This window comes from Equus przewalskii, chromosome 3, assembly GCF_037783145.1.
Source record: "Equus przewalskii isolate Varuska chromosome 3, EquPr2, whole genome shotgun sequence".
In the NCBI taxonomy this organism is placed as follows: domain Eukaryota; kingdom Metazoa; phylum Chordata; class Mammalia; order Perissodactyla; family Equidae; genus Equus; species Equus przewalskii.
Genome location: NC_091833.1, coordinates 5,769,425 through 5,788,643, shown reverse-complemented (window position 1 = coordinate 5,788,643; position 19,219 = coordinate 5,769,425). Strand labels below are relative to the sequence as shown.

At 36.2% G+C, this 19,219-nt stretch overlaps 1 protein-coding gene across 12 annotated transcripts in view; it reads right to left on the bottom strand.

Annotated features, from left to right (window-relative positions):
• Window positions 1-19,219, bottom strand: part of CHD9 (chromodomain helicase DNA binding protein 9) — a 230,703-nt gene that overhangs the window by 5,239 nt on the left and 206,245 nt on the right. For 9 of the 12 annotated variants that reach the window (XM_070613643.1, XM_070613642.1, XM_070613640.1 and 6 more), the window contains 8 exons: window positions 16,005-16,913; window positions 14,841-15,004; window positions 13,800-14,072; window positions 12,889-13,057; window positions 7,837-7,976; window positions 7,303-7,524; window positions 3,405-3,533; window positions 609-713 (listed from right to left, as the gene is read on the bottom strand). In XM_070613643.1, the coding sequence (XP_070469744.1) occupies window positions 609-713; window positions 3,405-3,533; window positions 7,303-7,524; window positions 7,837-7,976; window positions 12,889-13,057; window positions 13,800-14,072; window positions 14,841-15,004; window positions 16,005-16,913 (2,111 nt within the window). The remainder of the gene's footprint in view (window positions 1-608; window positions 714-3,404; window positions 3,534-7,302; window positions 7,525-7,836; window positions 7,977-12,888; window positions 13,058-13,799; window positions 14,073-14,840; window positions 15,005-16,004; window positions 16,914-19,219) is intronic. The other 3 variants (XM_070613645.1, XM_070613647.1, XM_070613650.1) reach the window with 1 other exon arrangement.

The following is a 19,219-nucleotide window of genomic DNA, read 5'->3' as shown; positions in this document are numbered from 1 at the left end:
AGGGGCTGGCCCAATGGCATAGTGGTTAAGTTCCGACGCTCTGCTTCAGTGGCTTGGGGTTTGCAGGTGTGGATCCTGGGCACAGACCTACACAGTGCTCATCCAGCTGTGCTGTGGTGGCATCCCATATACAGAAGAAAATAAAATAGAGGAAGATTGGCATAGATGTTAGCTCAGGGACAATCTTCCTCACCAAAAAAAAAATGTATTAATCTAGGATATAATTAAATAAAATTTAACCTAAGATAAGTCTAATTTTTAAAAATTATATACATAAATTTTTTTTTTCTGGTGAGGAAGGTTGGCCCTGAGCTAACATCAGGGCCAATCTTTTTCTATCTTGTATGTGGGACACCACCAGATGTGCCAATCTTCTTCTATTTTACATGTGGGATGCCAGCAGATGTACCAATCTTCTTCTATTTCGTATGTGGGTTGCTGCTACAGCATGGCTGACAAGTCGTGTAGGTCTGTGCCCAGGATCCGAACCGTGGACCCTGGGTTGCTGAAGTAGAGTGCACTGAACTTAACCACTATGCCATGGGGCCGGCCCCAGATAAATCTAATTTTTAAAATGATGTCTGAGTAAGTATTTATGAAATACTCACAGATTGCTTAACAACATCTCCCCATTCAGGAGCTACCCCATACTCTGAATTTTCTTTCAGGAATCTACATAAATCTTTCAAAGGAGGAGCAAATGCACCTCCAACCTGTAAATAAAAAATGGATTGTTAAGACACTTAAAAACACAATTACGGAGACATTTCTTACTTTTATTCTGTACTGTACAGAGGTTATTTCTTTAAAACACATGTATTCTTTGAACCACTTTTGATGATCTTTTAAGGGTTACCACGACCCATTAGGGCTACTAATATACCATATAAACATGTAGTAATGTAAATTTTAAACGTTTTAAGTAGAGTAACTGAAGCAGTAAAATGAATATCATTTACTGTGCACTTACTATGCTGGATAAGCAGTATTGCCTCGTTAAGAGTATATCTTTTGGAGTCAGACTTACAAGCTGTGTGAACTTGGGCAAATCAGTAAATCTCTTTGAGCCTCAGTTTTCTGATCTATAAAATGGGGATAACAATAATACCTCCCTCACAGAGTTTTATGAGGATAGAATGAGACAATTCAAGTGTCTAAGCATAGGGTCGGGCACATAATAAATGTTATTATTATTCTTATGATATGCCAACTATTGTGCTAAGAACTTTAAGTATATCATTTATTTTAGTTCTTACTACATTCTTTTGAGATAGCATAATTTCTTTTTTCAAATGAAGGAACTAAGCCTTAGAGAAGTTATATAAATTGCTTAAAGCTAGCTAGTAATGTTAGGGTCAGCTTTCAAACTCAGGTCTCAAAAACCCATGCTCTTATCCATTATGTAAACTGACACCTTAAAAGTATAAAAATATACATATCCTTTGTCTGTGGGGAGTGATATAACCAACTAATTGTAAGTAAATTGGAAAAAATAAACAAAAAAGCCTACATATAACAATGAGGATGAAACTGAAACAAAATAATATTTTGAAATTTGAATGATTTAAATGATTTGGACCTACCGATGTAATGTTCCTTTGGAGTCTAAAGATACTTCTTGACTAATTCCTTCTTCCACAGCTCTTTGAATGAATACATACTCTATCTTGATGGGATATAGACAGGGTTTAACACGGCCAGTTATAATAACCTATAAGTATTCCTATCTAGTATTTCCTATAGTCTTTACTTAGTCTCTGTAGTTTCTGTTGCCTTCTCCTTTTTATTATCCCCTTCATTAAGCTCCAACTTAAACTGGAGGCCCTATGGGTGGTTTATGGGGATTCAGCAGGTAGGTTATTTTCCTTAGTAACTCATGAATCCTTAAGCCTGTACTCTAGAGACTCAGGACAATAAAAAACTTTACAAAATAAGGGAAACGAATAGGCCACTTATCAGGTTACAACAATTAAAAATAAAATTTGGAGTCTTTAATATTAAGTTAAAATATGAAATTGTTCCATTTCCTTAAAACTGGCTAAGATAAATTTGTTCATATCCAGTAATGATAATTTTTATTACAAGATGAAGTGCAAGATTTGTAACACAATCTACACAAACATAACATTAGGTAAAATGCTACTAATGTGTTGTCATCTTCTTTCCCTAATACATGACATCACTTCAAAGTACTAACAAAAGTTGAATAAGGTATCTCTACAAAATAGCGAACAAAATTAGTAAGTTGGTGCAGACAACATTAAACTGTTATTTAAAAAATAGTTTTCTTCCAATTCCAATATTTATTCTGAGAAATTCAAATGATTTTCTGTATTTTTATACTAGTAGTGAGGTTATTTATCAGAGAGCAAAACAGAACTAGGGAATTAACACGACCTATGTAAGGTAATTTAATTTGTGAGTAAAGGAACTCGAGAAATTTGCTGTTCTTACACTGGGGCCATTTTCTCCTTTCTTATTTATTTTGTTGCTTGCTCATCAGAATAAAAAATAAAGTAAAAATATCAAAGCTATAAACTTACAAATGGGTGCCACAAATGTTCTATCATTTACTTTATGAAGCGAAAGAGACATACACCAATCCAAACATAAAAGAGAAACAATCTGGGGAAACAAATGTTGAGCCACACTTTGTTCAAAAATAGACTTTGGAAAATCCTTCTCTTACCATTCATTAATCAATAACACAAGAAGATAAGCACGGGGTACCATTGTTTATAAGGTACCTTTGTTTAAGACATTTTTTTTTCCATCTATCAGAAAATTATGTAATATGTCGATTTTGATAGAACAAGACACTTAATGGCAACCTGATGGAAAATTATGGTGATAAACATATAGTCAATGACGGCTCTGATGAGAATGGTGTCGCCTTTCATCAGGGTTTCTCAACCTTTGCACTACAGAGATTTTGGATTGGTGTTGTAGGGGCTGTCCTATATACTGTAGCAGGTTTAGCAGCATCCCTACTCTCCACCCACTACATGCCAATAACATCCTTCCCCTGCCTGCCACCTCTCCAACACCCACCTCCCTACTCTTGAATTGTGGCTACCAAAAGTGGCTCCAGACCATTGTCAAATGTCCCCTGAAGGAGAAAACTGCCCGCTGTTGAGAACCACTGCCTTAAATGTAGTGCCCTTGTGTAGTGCCATTGCTTAGGCACAGATATGTAAAGTGACTTGCTTATTTCATTCAGCAGTTTAGCCAAAGATGTGGGATTTGAAATCAGACTGTGTAAAATTATAGTCCATGTCTTTTCCCAGAAGTCTACTAGGTTTAACCCATTTGCAGGTCTATGAGGAAATACTAATGAAATAGTGTTCTACAGAGATCTTAAATATTGAATCAATACAAAAGATTAACAACAAATATATAAATACCTTTCTGGCATTTCTTCTGTTAATCAGCTGAACACGTTCTTCTCCAGTGAGACTATTAATATCTAGTTTATTGGGGTTTCTGCAACGATGCCTTTTTTGTTTGGGCTTCCCCTCATGGAGCTGCATTCTCTAAAATGTATAGACAAAGAAACAGCTTTAAAATCTTTACCTATGCAAACAGTACAAATAAGCTGATCCAAGCAATTACAGCCTATAATATTGAAGAGATATCTTTCATATATCATATAGAATATCTTATATCTTCAATATATGATATTGAATAATTTACCCTTTAGTTATGCTTTAAAAATATTTAAGCTTTAAATATTTTTATATTTAATATAATAAAGGGCCGGCCTGGTGGTGCAGTGGTTAAGTGTGCACGTTCTGCTTCAGCAGCCTGGGGTTCGCCGGTTGGGATCCCAGGTGTGGACATGGCACTGCTTGGCACGCCATGCTGTGGCAGGCGTCCCACATATAAAGTAGAGTAAGATGGGCACGGATGTTAGCTCAGGGCCAGTCTTCCTCAGCGAAAAGAGGAGGATTGGCAGCAGTTAGCCCAGGGTTAATCTTCCTCAAAAAATAAAAAACAAACCTAAATAAGACTTTAAAAAGTATTGCATGAATCTTTTCCTCAAATTACATATTTAAATAATTATTCAAGGCTACCATAATAATCAAAGTTATCATTCTGTTTGAAAGTAGGCTCCCAAAATGAGGAGGACATTGCAGTTCTTTCCTTAAATATCCTCGAAGACCACTGTATTCCTACAGTGTCACTTGAGGAGTTACCAATAACGCTGGAGCAGTTCCTTTAAATTGAACGGTTCTTTACTTTTTCTCCTAACACATTTCAGCACCAGATTTTCTCTGTGCTCCGACATGATTTATATCTGTGCTAGTTAGTGGCTTTCATTTCTCTTTATCTCACTGACAGACTTTCTTATCTCTTCTCATGTAATCCTCACAATACTCAAAGATATTACTCTTATTTTACAAATGGGAATCAAGGCTCAGAGAGGTTATCTTCCTCAAGGTCATGGCAGCTAGCAAGTGGCCATATCTGGCAAAGAAACTCTTTCCATCAAACCATGCTGCTTACCTCTACACAAATGTTAACCAAGCAGGGCTTGATGTTTGTAGCTATTTCCAACCAATCAGAACGTTACAAGAGACTAACGCTCACACTCTTCAGCATGGCGTACCAGTCCCATCACAGCCTGGACCTAATTCACCTCTTCTATCCAGTTACTATTACCCCACTCATTCCCTCACATACTCTGTAATATCAGACCAGTCACTGTTTCATGAAGATGCCTTACAATCCTATCCTCTTTTAACTGTCTTCATAATTGTTCTATGCCAAAACATTGTAAATGCCTTAAATATCCTCCTCTTGTGTTAATCTGGTCAAATGCCTATTCAATCTTTCATCATCCAACAGACATATGTCAGCTCTATTTTCTTTCTATTTTCCCCAGATACTTTACTCTGCCCAGGTAATTATTTTTTTATCTGTTTCCATGGCATTTTATGCATACCTCTGTTATAGTATACATACCATGTTATAATTATTTAGTTATAGAAATACCATAATAGAGTGTGAGATACAAAAAATCATTAAGGTAAAGCATCCTTGGGAAATCAAACTAATTATTATTTCATATTCTTTACTGCAATAAATGCTGCTTTCAAAGATGTCTTAAAATCTTAATAAAGTTATATAAAACATTTTAATAAAAGGTTTATTTGGGGGCTGCCCCAGTGGCGCAGCAGTTAAGCGTGCACATTCTGCTACAGCGGCCCGGGGTTTGCTGGTTTGGATCCTGGGCACGGATCTACCCAACACTTGTTGAGCCATGCTGTGGCAGGCATCCCACATACAAAGTAGAGGAAGATGGGCACAGATGTTAGCTCAGGGCCAGTCTTCCTCAGCAAAAAGAGGATGATTGGCAGCAGATGTTAGCTCAGGGCTAATCTTCCTCAAAAAAAAAAGAAAAAAGAAAAAATTAAAAAAATTGCAGTGAAAATGAAGAATAGCTCTAAGTAAAAAGAAATTAATAAAGATTCCTTTGCAGTTATAAGAGAAAAGTATGAAAATCATTCAGAGACTAGATTATAAGGGCCACGAGGGCAAGAACTTTATATTATTTGCTGTTTTATCCTCTATTCCTCAAAACAGTAACTAGCACACAATGGTTAAATAAAAATTTATTGACTGAATAAACGAATGCTATTTTCTAACATGTTAAGAAGTTATAGGGTTAAACCAACGATTTTCATTCTTTTTAGAAATGCAATGTTCATTCGATGATTGCCCATCATATTTATTAGATTTAATCAAAGGGAATGAAATAAAAGTTTATCTGAGAATTTGTGGCATTCTGTGAGAAAACTAGGGATACGAAAAGCATTCAAGAGTCAAGGTTCAGGCTGTCAAGTTATCTCCTGGTGACAATAATAGCAATGTAAAATACTGAACTGAATATGTGTTACAGATACAAATATATAAAAATATATTTACAGATACAGTCTCATTCTAGGGATTGGAGCTTTTTTGGTGCCTTTTCATGAAAAAATAACACGGTAATTAATTTTTTCTGTTAAAAAAGTAACAATCATTTTACCTTTATAAAGCACTTTTTAGTCTTCAAAAGATTTTAATTTTTTAATCACTGACTCAATAAATATTTACAGGGAGCTAGATACTAGTCTATGTATCAGGAATTATGTGCTAAGTCCTGGGGATAGAAAGGTGAATAGGATCTAGTCCTTAAAAAGCTCACGGAGTAGCGGGCATCTTCATTTAATTATCCATTTAATCTTCATAATGGAGGCAGACAGAACAGGTCTGCTAAATTCACTGTATAGTGGATATGCCTTTACTTTTTTACCTTATAAACTACACAGAAATGTCAAGGGAGACTGACACAAAATTTGGTACATTAGCATCTGATAGTAAAGAATTATTAGCAAAATGAAACAGATTTCTATGAGTGAGAAAGCCATATGCCCATAAGACAGTGATTAGATAGCATTTCATGGGGCTGGCCCTGTGGCCGAGTGGTTGGGTTCATGCACTCCGATTCAGCGGCCTGGGGTTTCGCTGGTTCGGATCCTGTGCGCAGACCTAGCACTGCTCATCAGGCCATGCCTCTGAGGCGGCATCCCACATAGCGGAACTAAAAGGACCTACAACTAGAACACACAACTAGGTACTGGAGGGACTTTGAGGAGAAGAAGGAAAAATATTTCAGAGGATAAGGAAAATGCAAAGGAAATACAGCAACTCTCATCTTTGATTAACGTAAAATTGTGCCTCTGGAGAGACAGAGAAGCTGTATTCTTGTAAGGTGAAGAAGATCTTAAGATAGTAGTTTGGACACTGAATTTAAGACATTAGCTGCGTGGCCTTGGGCTATTTACTTAAAATTTCAGCTTTTCAATTTCTTTATCTATAAAATAGTTATAACAATGCCACTCTGATAAAGTTGTGTTAAATGAGATAATGCATGTTAAGTGTTAAGTATAATGCCAGGCACACAGCTAAGTCTCAATAAACATTTACTATGATCATTATTATTATTTTAAAGTAAACTCCTTGAGAGAAATGATTGGAAGTTTTATACCTTTACAACCTTCTTTGGGTCTAACATGGTACTCTGTATATTGGAGATTATTTTTACTATTAAACACTTGTTGAATGCAGAATGGAAAAATGGAAAATAACACTGTATTCCAACACGGAAAAGACAGTAAATATTTTTTTCTGTTAACTTTCCTAAATCTTGGGCAGAACACATATTTAATATAAGTGGGTGAGAATTTATATTTCATCATTATAGGTTTGATGAATCATAGAAATAAAATATACCAAGATTTGTAATGTATCACCTACAGGAATAAAAGCTCCTAAATCTTCCACATAACCTGGATGCTCCTTAAGCCATTTCTCCAAATCCTTTCTCTTCGGTGCATCATCGCCTGCAAGTCTGGTCCCATCTTTAAGATTAATAACTGGAACTGGACTTTCTGTATCAGGAATTCCTTGAGGTTGAGTATAGGACAGTGCTGGATTCATCCCTGTAGAAATCTGTGAGGTGGTTAAGCCTAAGGTAACCTGTAGAAAAACACCAAATAAAATTTTTATTTCTACGCTTTATCGTTCTAATTTTGGTCCAATAAAGCAATTCTTTTTGAAAAGGAAAAAAAGAGTTGTTTAAAATTCTGCTAAATCTTTCAGATTTACAATGCTCATGAATCTTGGCCAGTGCTGGATTCTACTGAGATACAATCTAAAACTATGTAATGTGCTTCTAACTTCCTAATTATTATTACTCTACAAAACATTCACAAAACAGCAATATGTATATTCACGAGGATTGAATTTTGGACTCAAGGATCAGTGGTTTTTAAGTATTGTTTTACTTACATGATTAGGTGGTTTATTTCTGTTAAAAAAGAGGATGTCAACACCTTCTACATTCTTCCTCCTTCCCCGCCTTTTTTTGACTATAGGCTGGTTGTCTAATATAACTCCATTGGCACCAAGAGTTGAATGAATGGAAGTACCTAATCAAATTGAAAATGCAAAATAGTGATAAAAATCTAGTTCTTAAATTAAAAGTAATCACTTTTCTAAATATACAGAAGTGTTAGTTCTTATTTTACATATCCTAAATCAAGCAATTCTTGGAATAAAAACACCACCCCCATTCTCATTTAAAAACTGAGAGGGGGCCAGCCCATTGGTGTAGTGGTTAAGTTCATGGGCTCTGCTTCGGCAGCCTGGGGTTTGTAGGGTCTGATCCTGGCTGCAGACCTACACACAGCTCAGCAAACCATGCTGGGGTGGCACTCCACATAGAAGAACTAGAAGGATGTACAACTAGGATATACAACTATGTCCATGGGCTTTGGGGAGAAAAAAAGGAGGAAGATTGGCAACAGATGTTAGCTCAGGGCTAATCTTCCTCACTAAACAGCATACCTTATTTTTTTTTAAAAGATTTTATTTTTTCCTTTTTTTTCCCCCAAAGCTCCCAGGTACATAGTTGTACATTCTTCGTTGTGGGTCCTTCTAGCTGTGGCATGTGGGACGCGGCCTCAGCGTGGTTTGATGAGGAGTGCCATGTCCGCGCCCAGGATTCGAACCAACGAAACACTGGGCTGCCTGCAGCAGAGTGTGCGAACTTAACCACTCGGCCACGGGGCCAGCCCCTGCCCATTTCAACTTTTGACTTGTCTCCTCAAATATCTTCCCCTGATACTCACACATCTCTTCCTTCTCCTTTTAGAGGAAGAAGTATGCCTTCCTCATGTATAAGACAAACCTTTCCCTTTTCTTCGGATCCATTAATTCCTACTTTTTCTAAAAGCTTGTTTTATCAATTATCTTTGTTTTCCTGGGCCAAAATATCTTATTCTACAGTAGACTCTTCTCCTCAACTTAAAAACATGGCCTGACTCAATCAAACGAAAAATAAACTTCTTTTAGCCTTTTATAACTTTCAAAACTTTTGAAAGGTTGGTCTCTATTGTGCTCCTCTTTTTCACAACCAACTCATCCCTCAATTTCCCAACTCAATTCTCAATGTCAATTAAGGTATTTTCTTTAGGATCACCATTAACCTTTTAGTTGCCAAATTAAACTGATCTTTCTCATTCCTCCCTTCAGTAGGCACTCAATAAAAATATTTGTAAGAGGTCTGAATGAAGCATTTGCATGTATTCAGTCATTTTTCCCAATAGCTAAGTACAAGGTACTACAATGGTGCAAAGAGAAGACACAGTTCCTGTCCTCAAAGAGAACGTAATCTAGAACCCTCCTAGTAAAAGAAAATATCATTAAGAACGAGATGTTTGCTTAAAATAGTTCACAGCTTGTAGTGAGAAATGCATTTTCAATCATTCAAGGAAAACTTTTTGAGCAAGTCCTGTGTACCCCTGAATAAGGAGCTGTCCTTTGGCTAGCGGTAACCTTATGGAGGTCACTTACCTTTGTCACACCTCAGTTTCAAAGAGATACCTTAATTCATATGGTAAGGAATAACTAATTACAATAGTTAAGATCATTTTTGCATATGAAAGCAACAAGGAATGTGACAAACATTATTAAAAAAAGAAAAGCTTTCATTACTCACAGTGAATTTCATTATAATCACATTAACAAAAATTATGAATATGATTGAAAATACTTTCACCATATAGTACATTTTAGCTGTAATAATCAAAAAAAACTTTCCTAAAGTACCACTTTTAAAAGTACCATGCTACTTTGTAAGAATGCCTCATGGCTTCCCATTCTAATACGAATGAAATGCTTCACATCAACCCCCATTTCTGCATGGCCACCAAGCCCCAATCCTCGACACAGCTCAGTTTTTAATATTGTCTATCATCTAGATTCCCCTCTCCTAAGCAGGCTCTGATCTTATACAATTATCTCGACGGTAAGAATTTACACACTAGCTAGGTCAGCCTTATCCCCAAACCATACTATTTTCCTGACATCAAGTCTCTGGATCATGCTGTTCCCTGCCCTTCTTCCACTTCTCCCATCATTGTCATTTTCCAGAACGACTATTATTGCATCTTCTTCTTATAAATCCTGTTCAGTTTTGCCTCTTCCACAGGACTTGCCTAAGTTTCTAGACAGCAGTGACTTCCCTCTTCTCTAGTATTTATTAACTATAATGCTCTGGTTAGCAAAACATATCATCTTGTTTTTTAATGTACTGTCTAATATTTTAATGTGTAGGTCTAGTCTATGAAGCAACTGAAAGGCAGAGAGAGCGTCTTACGTTTCTTTTACTTTCCCTTTACTGTTATTCCAGTGCTATATAAAAAAGAAGTACTTAATGTAGTTATTTAGGAAAAACATCATGTGCACACACTCATGTGTCCATTTATAAAGATATCCTATTTGGCCATTCATTTGGTATATTCCACCTTGACTTCTGTTTTAAAAAGCACCAGTTACCTTGACTTATTTCTGAGTGATTTTTATAAACACCACTGATTTAAGTTAGAATCCAAAATGGAAAATTTAACCTATTCTATTCTATAAAGTCTGTGTTGTCTTTACCTGTAAAGACAATATTGCAACTGTAACAACATTAAAAATAGTTTCTTTCTATTGAATGCCTATTTATGGTGCCATACACTGGACTACGTTTTATAAATGTTTTCTTAAATCATCAAAAACAAAATGAAACAAAAACACAGGGGTATTACTAAGTGCATTTTACGAATGAGATCAGAAATGTTAAGTCATGGGCCCAATGTCACAACAGCTGGTAAATGTCAGCATTCAACCCCAGGCTGTTTGGCTCTACCATCATTTGTTCACTATTCCAGGTAGTTTCTGGAATGGGCTCATTAGTTTTGTCTTCTTGTTATAATTTATGCCATTTTACTATCCTTCATTAATTAAATTACATTATATTCTGTATCTTTACTTGAAGCTATCAGATCAAATTCAGGGGGTATCCACATAAACATAAAAAGGGCCTAGGCTTTGGAATATTAAGAATCATAGTAATAGCATTTGTTCAGCATATAACTCTAAAACCTGTGAGTACCAAATTTTAACATCTGTTTAGCATCTAATTATGTGCCAAGCTCCATATTAGCCACTTTACATATCCTATTTAATCCACTCAACATGCTACGTCTCTCCTCCTCCATAACCTCATTTCACAAACAAGAAAAGTGGCTCAAAAATGTTAACTGATTTCCTAAGAGTCATGTAGGGAGACAGATCTAGATTTCACATTTGCAATTATTAAGATGGATGAGATAGAATGCTTAGATAATAATTGCATCTAGTTTTAATGTTTGAGACTTTTTGATATTTTGTACAGCTGCAAATTAGTGTTACAATTACTACAGATACTATTAAAAACAGTATTCTTTACCAAAGAATTGCTCAAAGGCAAAGGTTGTACTATCTTTAGCTGCAAGAGTTGTCCAGATAGTAGAAGAATCAATCCCATTTTATAGTGAGGTTATCAGGGCACGAGTAGTGGTATTATTAAACTCTACTTAGGCTGGGCAAAAAAGCCCACAGCTTATCTTTCCCCATCTGTTCCCATTTCCTTGTGAGAAAAAGAGCCCCTTGATAACAACACCGTCATTGTAAAGCACAATTTGGGGGACTTATACTTCAGTAATAGTAACAGAAGTATGGCTGATTCATATTTTAACTGAAATTCATACATGTCTGAAAATCCAATAATTGGAGAATTACACTGAATGGTTAATGAATCCATGAGACCAAAGTGAAGCTAATAACTCTCATCAATTTATAATTTAATTATAATTTATAATTAAAAAGTGGTAATAGCAGCAATTGAAAATAGCAGTCAATTTAACACTTAAAATAAAGCATCATTTTCTCAAATTATAGAAATTCCACACAAAGTGCACATACACACATGTGCGCACTAGGAGTTTTGAAACGTTTCCAAGTATTGCATGGCAACTAGATTTCGTAGAATACTGAATAGAGTCCTTAGCCTTATGCAAAGGGAAGGTATAAAGGAAATTCAATCATTCATCTGCCATATTTGAAAACCTGCATTTTTTAAGATTAGTATGCTGTGGTCCACACATTGAGACTGTTGATCTTGAGTAAAATTCTCAATTCTTGACACCATATTTAAGAGGGACACAGACAAATTAAAGTAGAACTAGACCAAGACAAATAAAGCACGTAACACATGGCACCAATTCGGTATTTAATAAACACTTGTTGATCCAAATTGTCAAAAGGTTACAAGAAATACAGATAATCTCAAGGGGAGATATAATCATTGCTTTTAAAATGTTAAGATTATCATGTAGACAGGAATAGGTTAATTCTGTGATGACTTTAAATATAGAACTTAATCACTGAGAAGAGCCAATTGCGGGGAAAATTTGCTTCCAAATAACAAGGAATTTTGTGATAATTAGAGCCACTGAATAATAAAAAGGTTTGTTTAAGGTAGTAACAATCTTGTTCCTACAAGTATTCCATTACAATGAAAGACTATCTTTCCAAGATTAGTCATAAACAATTCCTATATCCTATAGACGCCTGGACTATGCAATCTCTAAAGTCTTTCTAAAACTTCTCATTTTAACTTCCTCTACCAATCACCATTAATTTGTGACTTAGGTGTTTGTCTTTAAATTCACAGTATGCTTTCATATTGAAATGCTGTTTCAACTTTTGTCTGTATAAAGTTACTTGAGAAAATGAGATTTCTACCCAAATATTCAAGCCCCTCAAACTAAACTATCCTCTACGCTTTAAAATGTCATATTAAAAATTAAGTATTTATTTATATTTAAAATTATACTGATTACTTTACAGACTTAAGAGAGGTCCCAACACTTAAGAACAAATGAATTTTTATTTATTTACAAGAGTAAATAAAAGAATTTGGAAATGACAGGGAATATTTCCTGGTAAGGCAATTACTATTAGCATATTCACCTGATACTGGCAGAGATTTTGGAAAGCTGGCGAGGCTGGTCTCGGATGCGCTCTGAAGCTCCCGGAGCCTCGTGAGGTACTGCTGCTGCCCCGGAGCACCGTCTTCACTGTCGAATGGTCTTTTCTGAGCAGCTCCTTGCTTCTGAAACGTCAACTTCAAACCACCTTCCTGTTCAACAAACACCATTATTAAGAAAGAAACAATTAAAAAAATCTCACCACATGATACCAAGAGAAATTTTTTACTTAGAAAAACTGAATTAAAAACCCTGAAACATTAATCAGGTTCTCTTCTTGTTCATAAATCAACTGAAGAAAACATGTAACTGATTTCTATAATGAATATTAAAATTTCTATCTTAAATGAAAAAAAAATCCAGGTACTATACACTTTTCTGAGCAAAACAAAGTTTTCCATGTCGACTAGTACATTATAACACTTTCAGCTTCAGACATACGTCTCTACATACATTATTCGTGCCACATTTTACAGGATATTACCCATGTTGTAGATACCAAGTAATCAATTTAGCTTCAAAAATCATACTGAAAAATGAAATGTTACTGATAATAGCGCATGTTAAATGTTTAAAACAGAAAGTGCAGTGACATACCATTTAAATACTATATAAAAGAACCAAAACAATTAGAAATTGTCAGACTGTTTATGAAAGCATCTTGATCAGCAGAAGGACTATTTTCAGAAGTATAGGTAGAGAAACACATTTAATGATGATCCCTCTAGTAGAATATTCAAGTTTAATAACCTAGATATCAAAAAGAAAACAATCCAAATACCAGAAAACAAGTATGTGAAGGAAGTAAGAGTAAGAGCAGGCAGCCATTTGCAGGAAAAGCATGCTGCGCACCGCAATCGCAATCAGGTCCTAGGGCAATAAAAATAAACATACGTCTTTGATTTTCACTGTAAACTCCTTTTCTCGTACATGCTTCTTCACCTTTGACATCTGTGGCGACTGATCATGTTCTTCTTTAACACCGGCACCTGGAGGAGTGGGCACACTGGGCTCGCTATATTCTGTAGCTGCACCAGGGCTGTCCAGCAGTTTTGTGGTATAGAAAGAAGCCACTGTGTTGGCATCATAACTTCTTTTAACTGAAGGCCACTTCCCTTTCAGAACCGTTTGACAAATACTGTCCAACCGGTTGATCATCACACGATCCTGGAAAAGAATACGATGTCAAAGGACAACTTTATTAATTAGAGCTCTGGAGATCAAATGGCTCAGAGCCTTGATGGATTTAACCCTGGTACAACATACGTGTGACTGGGATGCATTCATATTCTCACACAGATATTACAATTCTGTAAGAAGTTATTCCAGTATAAATTCCATTGGTAAAGTTAAAAAGTATTATAAAGATATTTTCCTATTCCTTTGTTTTTATACTTAGTATAGTGGTACAGGTTCCTTGTAAAAAATTCAAACAACTCAGAAGTGTATAAAAGAGTAGAGAGTTCTCCACTCCTCCATTTCCCAACCTCACTCCTAAAGGTAAGTACTCTTGTACTAGTCTAGTCACGCACTGGAAGAATTCTATTAATCCAATCTGAACTTCTACCACTGAATGTACATGTACTTAAGTGAACTTTTTTCCTAGGTCACAATTGATTATGGTAAATTTCTGCAAGGAGACATAGTTGAAAGCACTTATTTCATAAAAAGTACTTGAATATTGTCTGTGAATGCAAGCATTCATTATCTTTTATTCTGAACATTCTAAGGTTATGTTGGGAAACATATACATTTAATTTTTACATTTAATAATTTACTTGACAGTAATAATGGATACTTTTAATGCTAACAACCAAAATATCATCCTACATTTTATAGTGACCTATTTTTCTACATAACAAGAATATCTATCATTAAAGCAATATAAAAAATACCCACAAAATGATCTATTCCAGCAAGAAATTATTCATTTACCTTTGGCCAATAGGAAGCTGCCAACATGTATCCACCTTGTAAGATATAAGCAGACTCTGGTGTCCCATTGTTCATCTGGAAACTATCCTGGGTCTCATCCTGGGTAGTGCTCAGTGATGCAACACTTTCTTCATCATAGGCTTTCCTGTGAGGGGTACCTTCTCCTAAAAACAATTATCACTGTATAAAAAAGACTACATAAAACAATTTACATACACTTTTCAAATCTCATACAATTATTCAGATATATTTGAAAATGCAAAAGTAAGAAGTAAAAACAAATGGTAAAAAAGGGAAAAAATTTACCTAGACTACAACAAAGTACTCATTATTTTTAAAATTAGCATAAAAGCAAAATAAATGGCATCAAGGAGTTTGAGAACAAAGGGTTAACAAAACGTCCCTTTCTCCATGAAAATTTGACCCTCAGTTCACGCTATTTCCCTGGAAACAGATAAACTGATTGATAGACTGCATCTGGACTGGGAGGACCATAAATACCTGTTGGGGATACTGTAATTCTCTCAGGGGACCCTCATCTCTGCTCAGAGATGTCCATTGTGGCAACCCTGAAAGTTATGCCTAAGGAGCTGCTACAGGAGATTCTGGCTCCTGTGGGGTATCAGGCTCTTTCAGCTAGAGTGGCTCCTGCACCCACTTGATACTCATTTCCTTGCACGTGAACTGCTGGACTGCTGCAAGGACACCTGCAGAAGAGGACTATTTAATACTACTCTACTGATAAGCTGCAGTTCCTATGTCTTTCTGATTAGGCAGCTGCCAAGTAGGGCTTATGATACTCTTGTTGGTCTGATTGCTTAATCTAAGAATCCTGGTGGCTGTTACAAAATATTATCTTTGTTTGTTCACTGATCAACTTGTTCCAGGAAAATATAATACTAAATTTAAGGCAATCACAAAGAAATAAAATTACATGTAAAATCTCTAATTCCTGTTTGACTAATCCATTTTGCAATTCCTTGAATACTGAACAGGGAGTGTATACCAGTAATTCTAGTTTCCTTTTCAATAGTGCTTCTCTAAGAAAATCTGTACATATAAAATTTTAGCTAACAATGTTAAACATACTTAAGTTATTTGAATCAATCCTTTTCATTTTCACTTGAAATGTCTTAAAATAGCAAAAGTATTTTATGCATATACCTCGCTTTTGGACTTCCTCTTCTTCACTGTCACTTTCTTCTGATGAAGATGAAGAGGAGGATGAGGAGGAGGAGGACGAGGATGAAGACGAAGATGATGCTGAAGAACAAGAGGAGGACGAAGAAGAACTAGAGCCTGATCGAGAGTGGGAACAAGACGAGGAGGAAGACGAGGAAGAAGAGGATCTGGAAGAACAGGACGACCTCTCAGAATCGGAGTCAGAATCAGAACTAGACTCCGATCCTCTTTTGTGGACTCGCTGTTTCTTAGAAGCTGGGTTGGGAGTTAGGGGTTCTGTTCTGGCTGCAACCATGCGTCTGTCTGCTTCACCTTTTCCACCAGATTTCTGGTTTCCAGTAGCCTGTGGTAAAATTCCATTCTTTGGACTTACAGGCTCAGACTTTATTAGTGTCCTGGTTTCCTCAGAAGACATAGATTCTTCTTCAGAAGACTGAGGCTCCTCTTTAAGGTTTTCACTTTTAACTTTCACATCCTCTAGAACAATACCTTTTGCATCTAGGAGCCTAGGTAGAGAGGTAAGAGGAGAAGCAGAAAGTGCTACTTGATATTGCTGTAAAAGTGGGGTAGAAGTCCTTGAATGAGCCATCTTACTTTGACTGTAGTTCCTTTGAGCTGCCATAAATGAGAGTTCAGGATCACGAAGAATGTGATAGTCTGTTCGGCTCACCCCATGTTTAGCAGCTCCAATAAGCAAGTCCCTATCATGAGGGCCACACTCCCACCAGACAGGTAAGTCTGGATTTGGATGGCAAAGCTTCAAGCGTTCAAACAATTGTGGATGTCGGAGGGCCTGCTCCCGTACTTTCCTTAGAAGTTCAATGCGATACAAAGTCCTAGAAGCACGTTCTTCTGTGATTGGCTGGATAAAAATATTTGGATCCACGAATTCTACATTAAAACAATAACAAAAATAGTAACCTCAAAATACTTCATTATAGATTTTAAACAAATAATGTAAGTTCTAAAATGTACCTCTAACTCAGTATCATTGTATAGTTTCCAGAATTTCCTTTTAATATTTTTAACGAGAAAAACACTTACTCAAACTCACTTATAAACACAAAGTAAACTGTTAAATAATGCCCCATAAACAAACATAGGCCCACATGTCCCTAACTGCACCGAGGTAACTCAGGGCATTGCAGTGAACTCACAAGTACACCAAAGCCTTTCATAAAATTTGAGGGAAATTGGGGCCAGCCCGGTGGTGTAGTGGTTAACTTCCTGCACTCTGCTTCAGCAGCCTAGGGTATGCAGGTTCAGATCCTGGGTGTGGACTATATACTGCTCATCAAGCCATGCCATGGCGGTGTCCCACATATAAAAGAGAGGAAGAATGGCAACAGATGTTAACTCAGGGTCAATCTTCCTTACAATAACAACAACAAACAAAAAATTGAGGAAAACACAGTGATATTTGTCAAACACTGTATGAACTACTAGCTTGAGAGAGTTCACTTTCAACTTAAGACCATGCTATATTCCTTTTGGTGGAGGCCTAGCTTTGCAAGCAGAGATACTGGTAGCTGGGAAGAGCTCAAAAAGACCAGAGCTTGTTGAAATAATGCAGGGACCACCTGAAGGAGCTCCTAATGGCTAAATTCAGAACAATAAGAACATCAAAATGAATAATGATAGTATAGGATTATGACCTACAGAATAAATATCCACTAGTTCATATTGACATGAACAAATAATTGATGAAGTAGACTAGGAAGAAGGAACAGTTCTTCCTTGCAGTAGAATTCCACAATAAAAACTGCTGGAAGATCTGAGGGATACTAAAATCAATGGGTGAATGTTTGAGGAAAAACAGGATTTGTATGGTCTCCAAGTATCTCTTCAAGATACTTGTTGACTAGAGGGGAAAAGAGCAATTTTACACTAGAGAAACGCAGCACAAATCACTTAAAACAAGCAATCAAGGGTAACAGCATCAGTACTAAGACATACTGACATCATGAATCCCATGATATTATGTTCTGAGAAGGACACATCTTCATTTCTATGGTACTCCTGCTAAAAATGCATAACCTTAGTCCAATGATGTGAAACGCAAGACAAATCCAAACTGAGGGGTTTATGGCAAAATAACTGATCAATACTTTTCAAGGTCGTTAAAAACAAGAGAAAAACTGAGGATCTGTTACAGACTGCAGGAGGCTAAGGAGAAAGAACAACCAAACACAATGTGGGAGCCAGGAACAAAAAAAGACATCAGTGGAAAAACTGGTAAGATTTGAATAGATATTTAGTTTAGTTAACGGTATTGTACGAAAGTTAATGTCCCGGGCTGATAATTATACTATAATTAATCATGTAAGATTTTAACATGTAAGGATTTTAATCATTAAGATTTTAACTCTAAGGAGGCAGAGTGTGGGTTATATGGAAACTCCTTGTTCAGTTTTTACAACTTTTCTGAAAGTTGAAGAGTAGTTCAAAATAAAAAGTTAAAAAAAATCAAGGACCATGCAAAATTAACATAGAACAAGAAATAAGAGAGTATCCATTCTACTTCCAAGATTTGAGGCGTGCCCAACAGATGCACACATCCCATTAGTAAGTAACTGGGTATTTTAGAAAGAAATAGAAGTATTATTTTTCTTTGAGTGTATGTTATGTTTTCAAACAATTACCAGATTGTTAGGACATAAATACTTATTAAGTTGTTTGAACCTCATTATTCATTAAACAGAACTTTTGACCTCAAGTACTATGAAAAATTACTGAGACATTAAGGGTGCTAAGAACTGAGGAATCCCGTTTGGGAAACTCTGATCTAAGTAAAACCTCACTCACATTTCTAACAAGGAAACGCTACCTTTTCAATCATTATTTAGTAACTAACCCTTTCCCTTTTCTTTTAAAACTGGATTCAAAAGTGATGAATTGGGGCCGGCCCAGAGGCACAGTGGTTAAGCTTGCGTGCTCTGCTTCAGTGGCCTGGGATTCAGCAGTTCAGATCCTGGCTGCTGACCTACACACTGCTCATCAAGCCATGCTGAGGCAGCATCCCACATAGAAGAACTGGAAGGACTTACAACTAGGATATACAACTATGTACTGTTAGCTCAGGGCCAAGCTTCCTCACCAAAAAGTATACCTTTAAAAAAAAAAAAAAGTGATGAGTTTATTCACATAACTTTATATTGCTGATGAGAATTAAGGAAAAAAAGAGGGCCTCTCGGTAA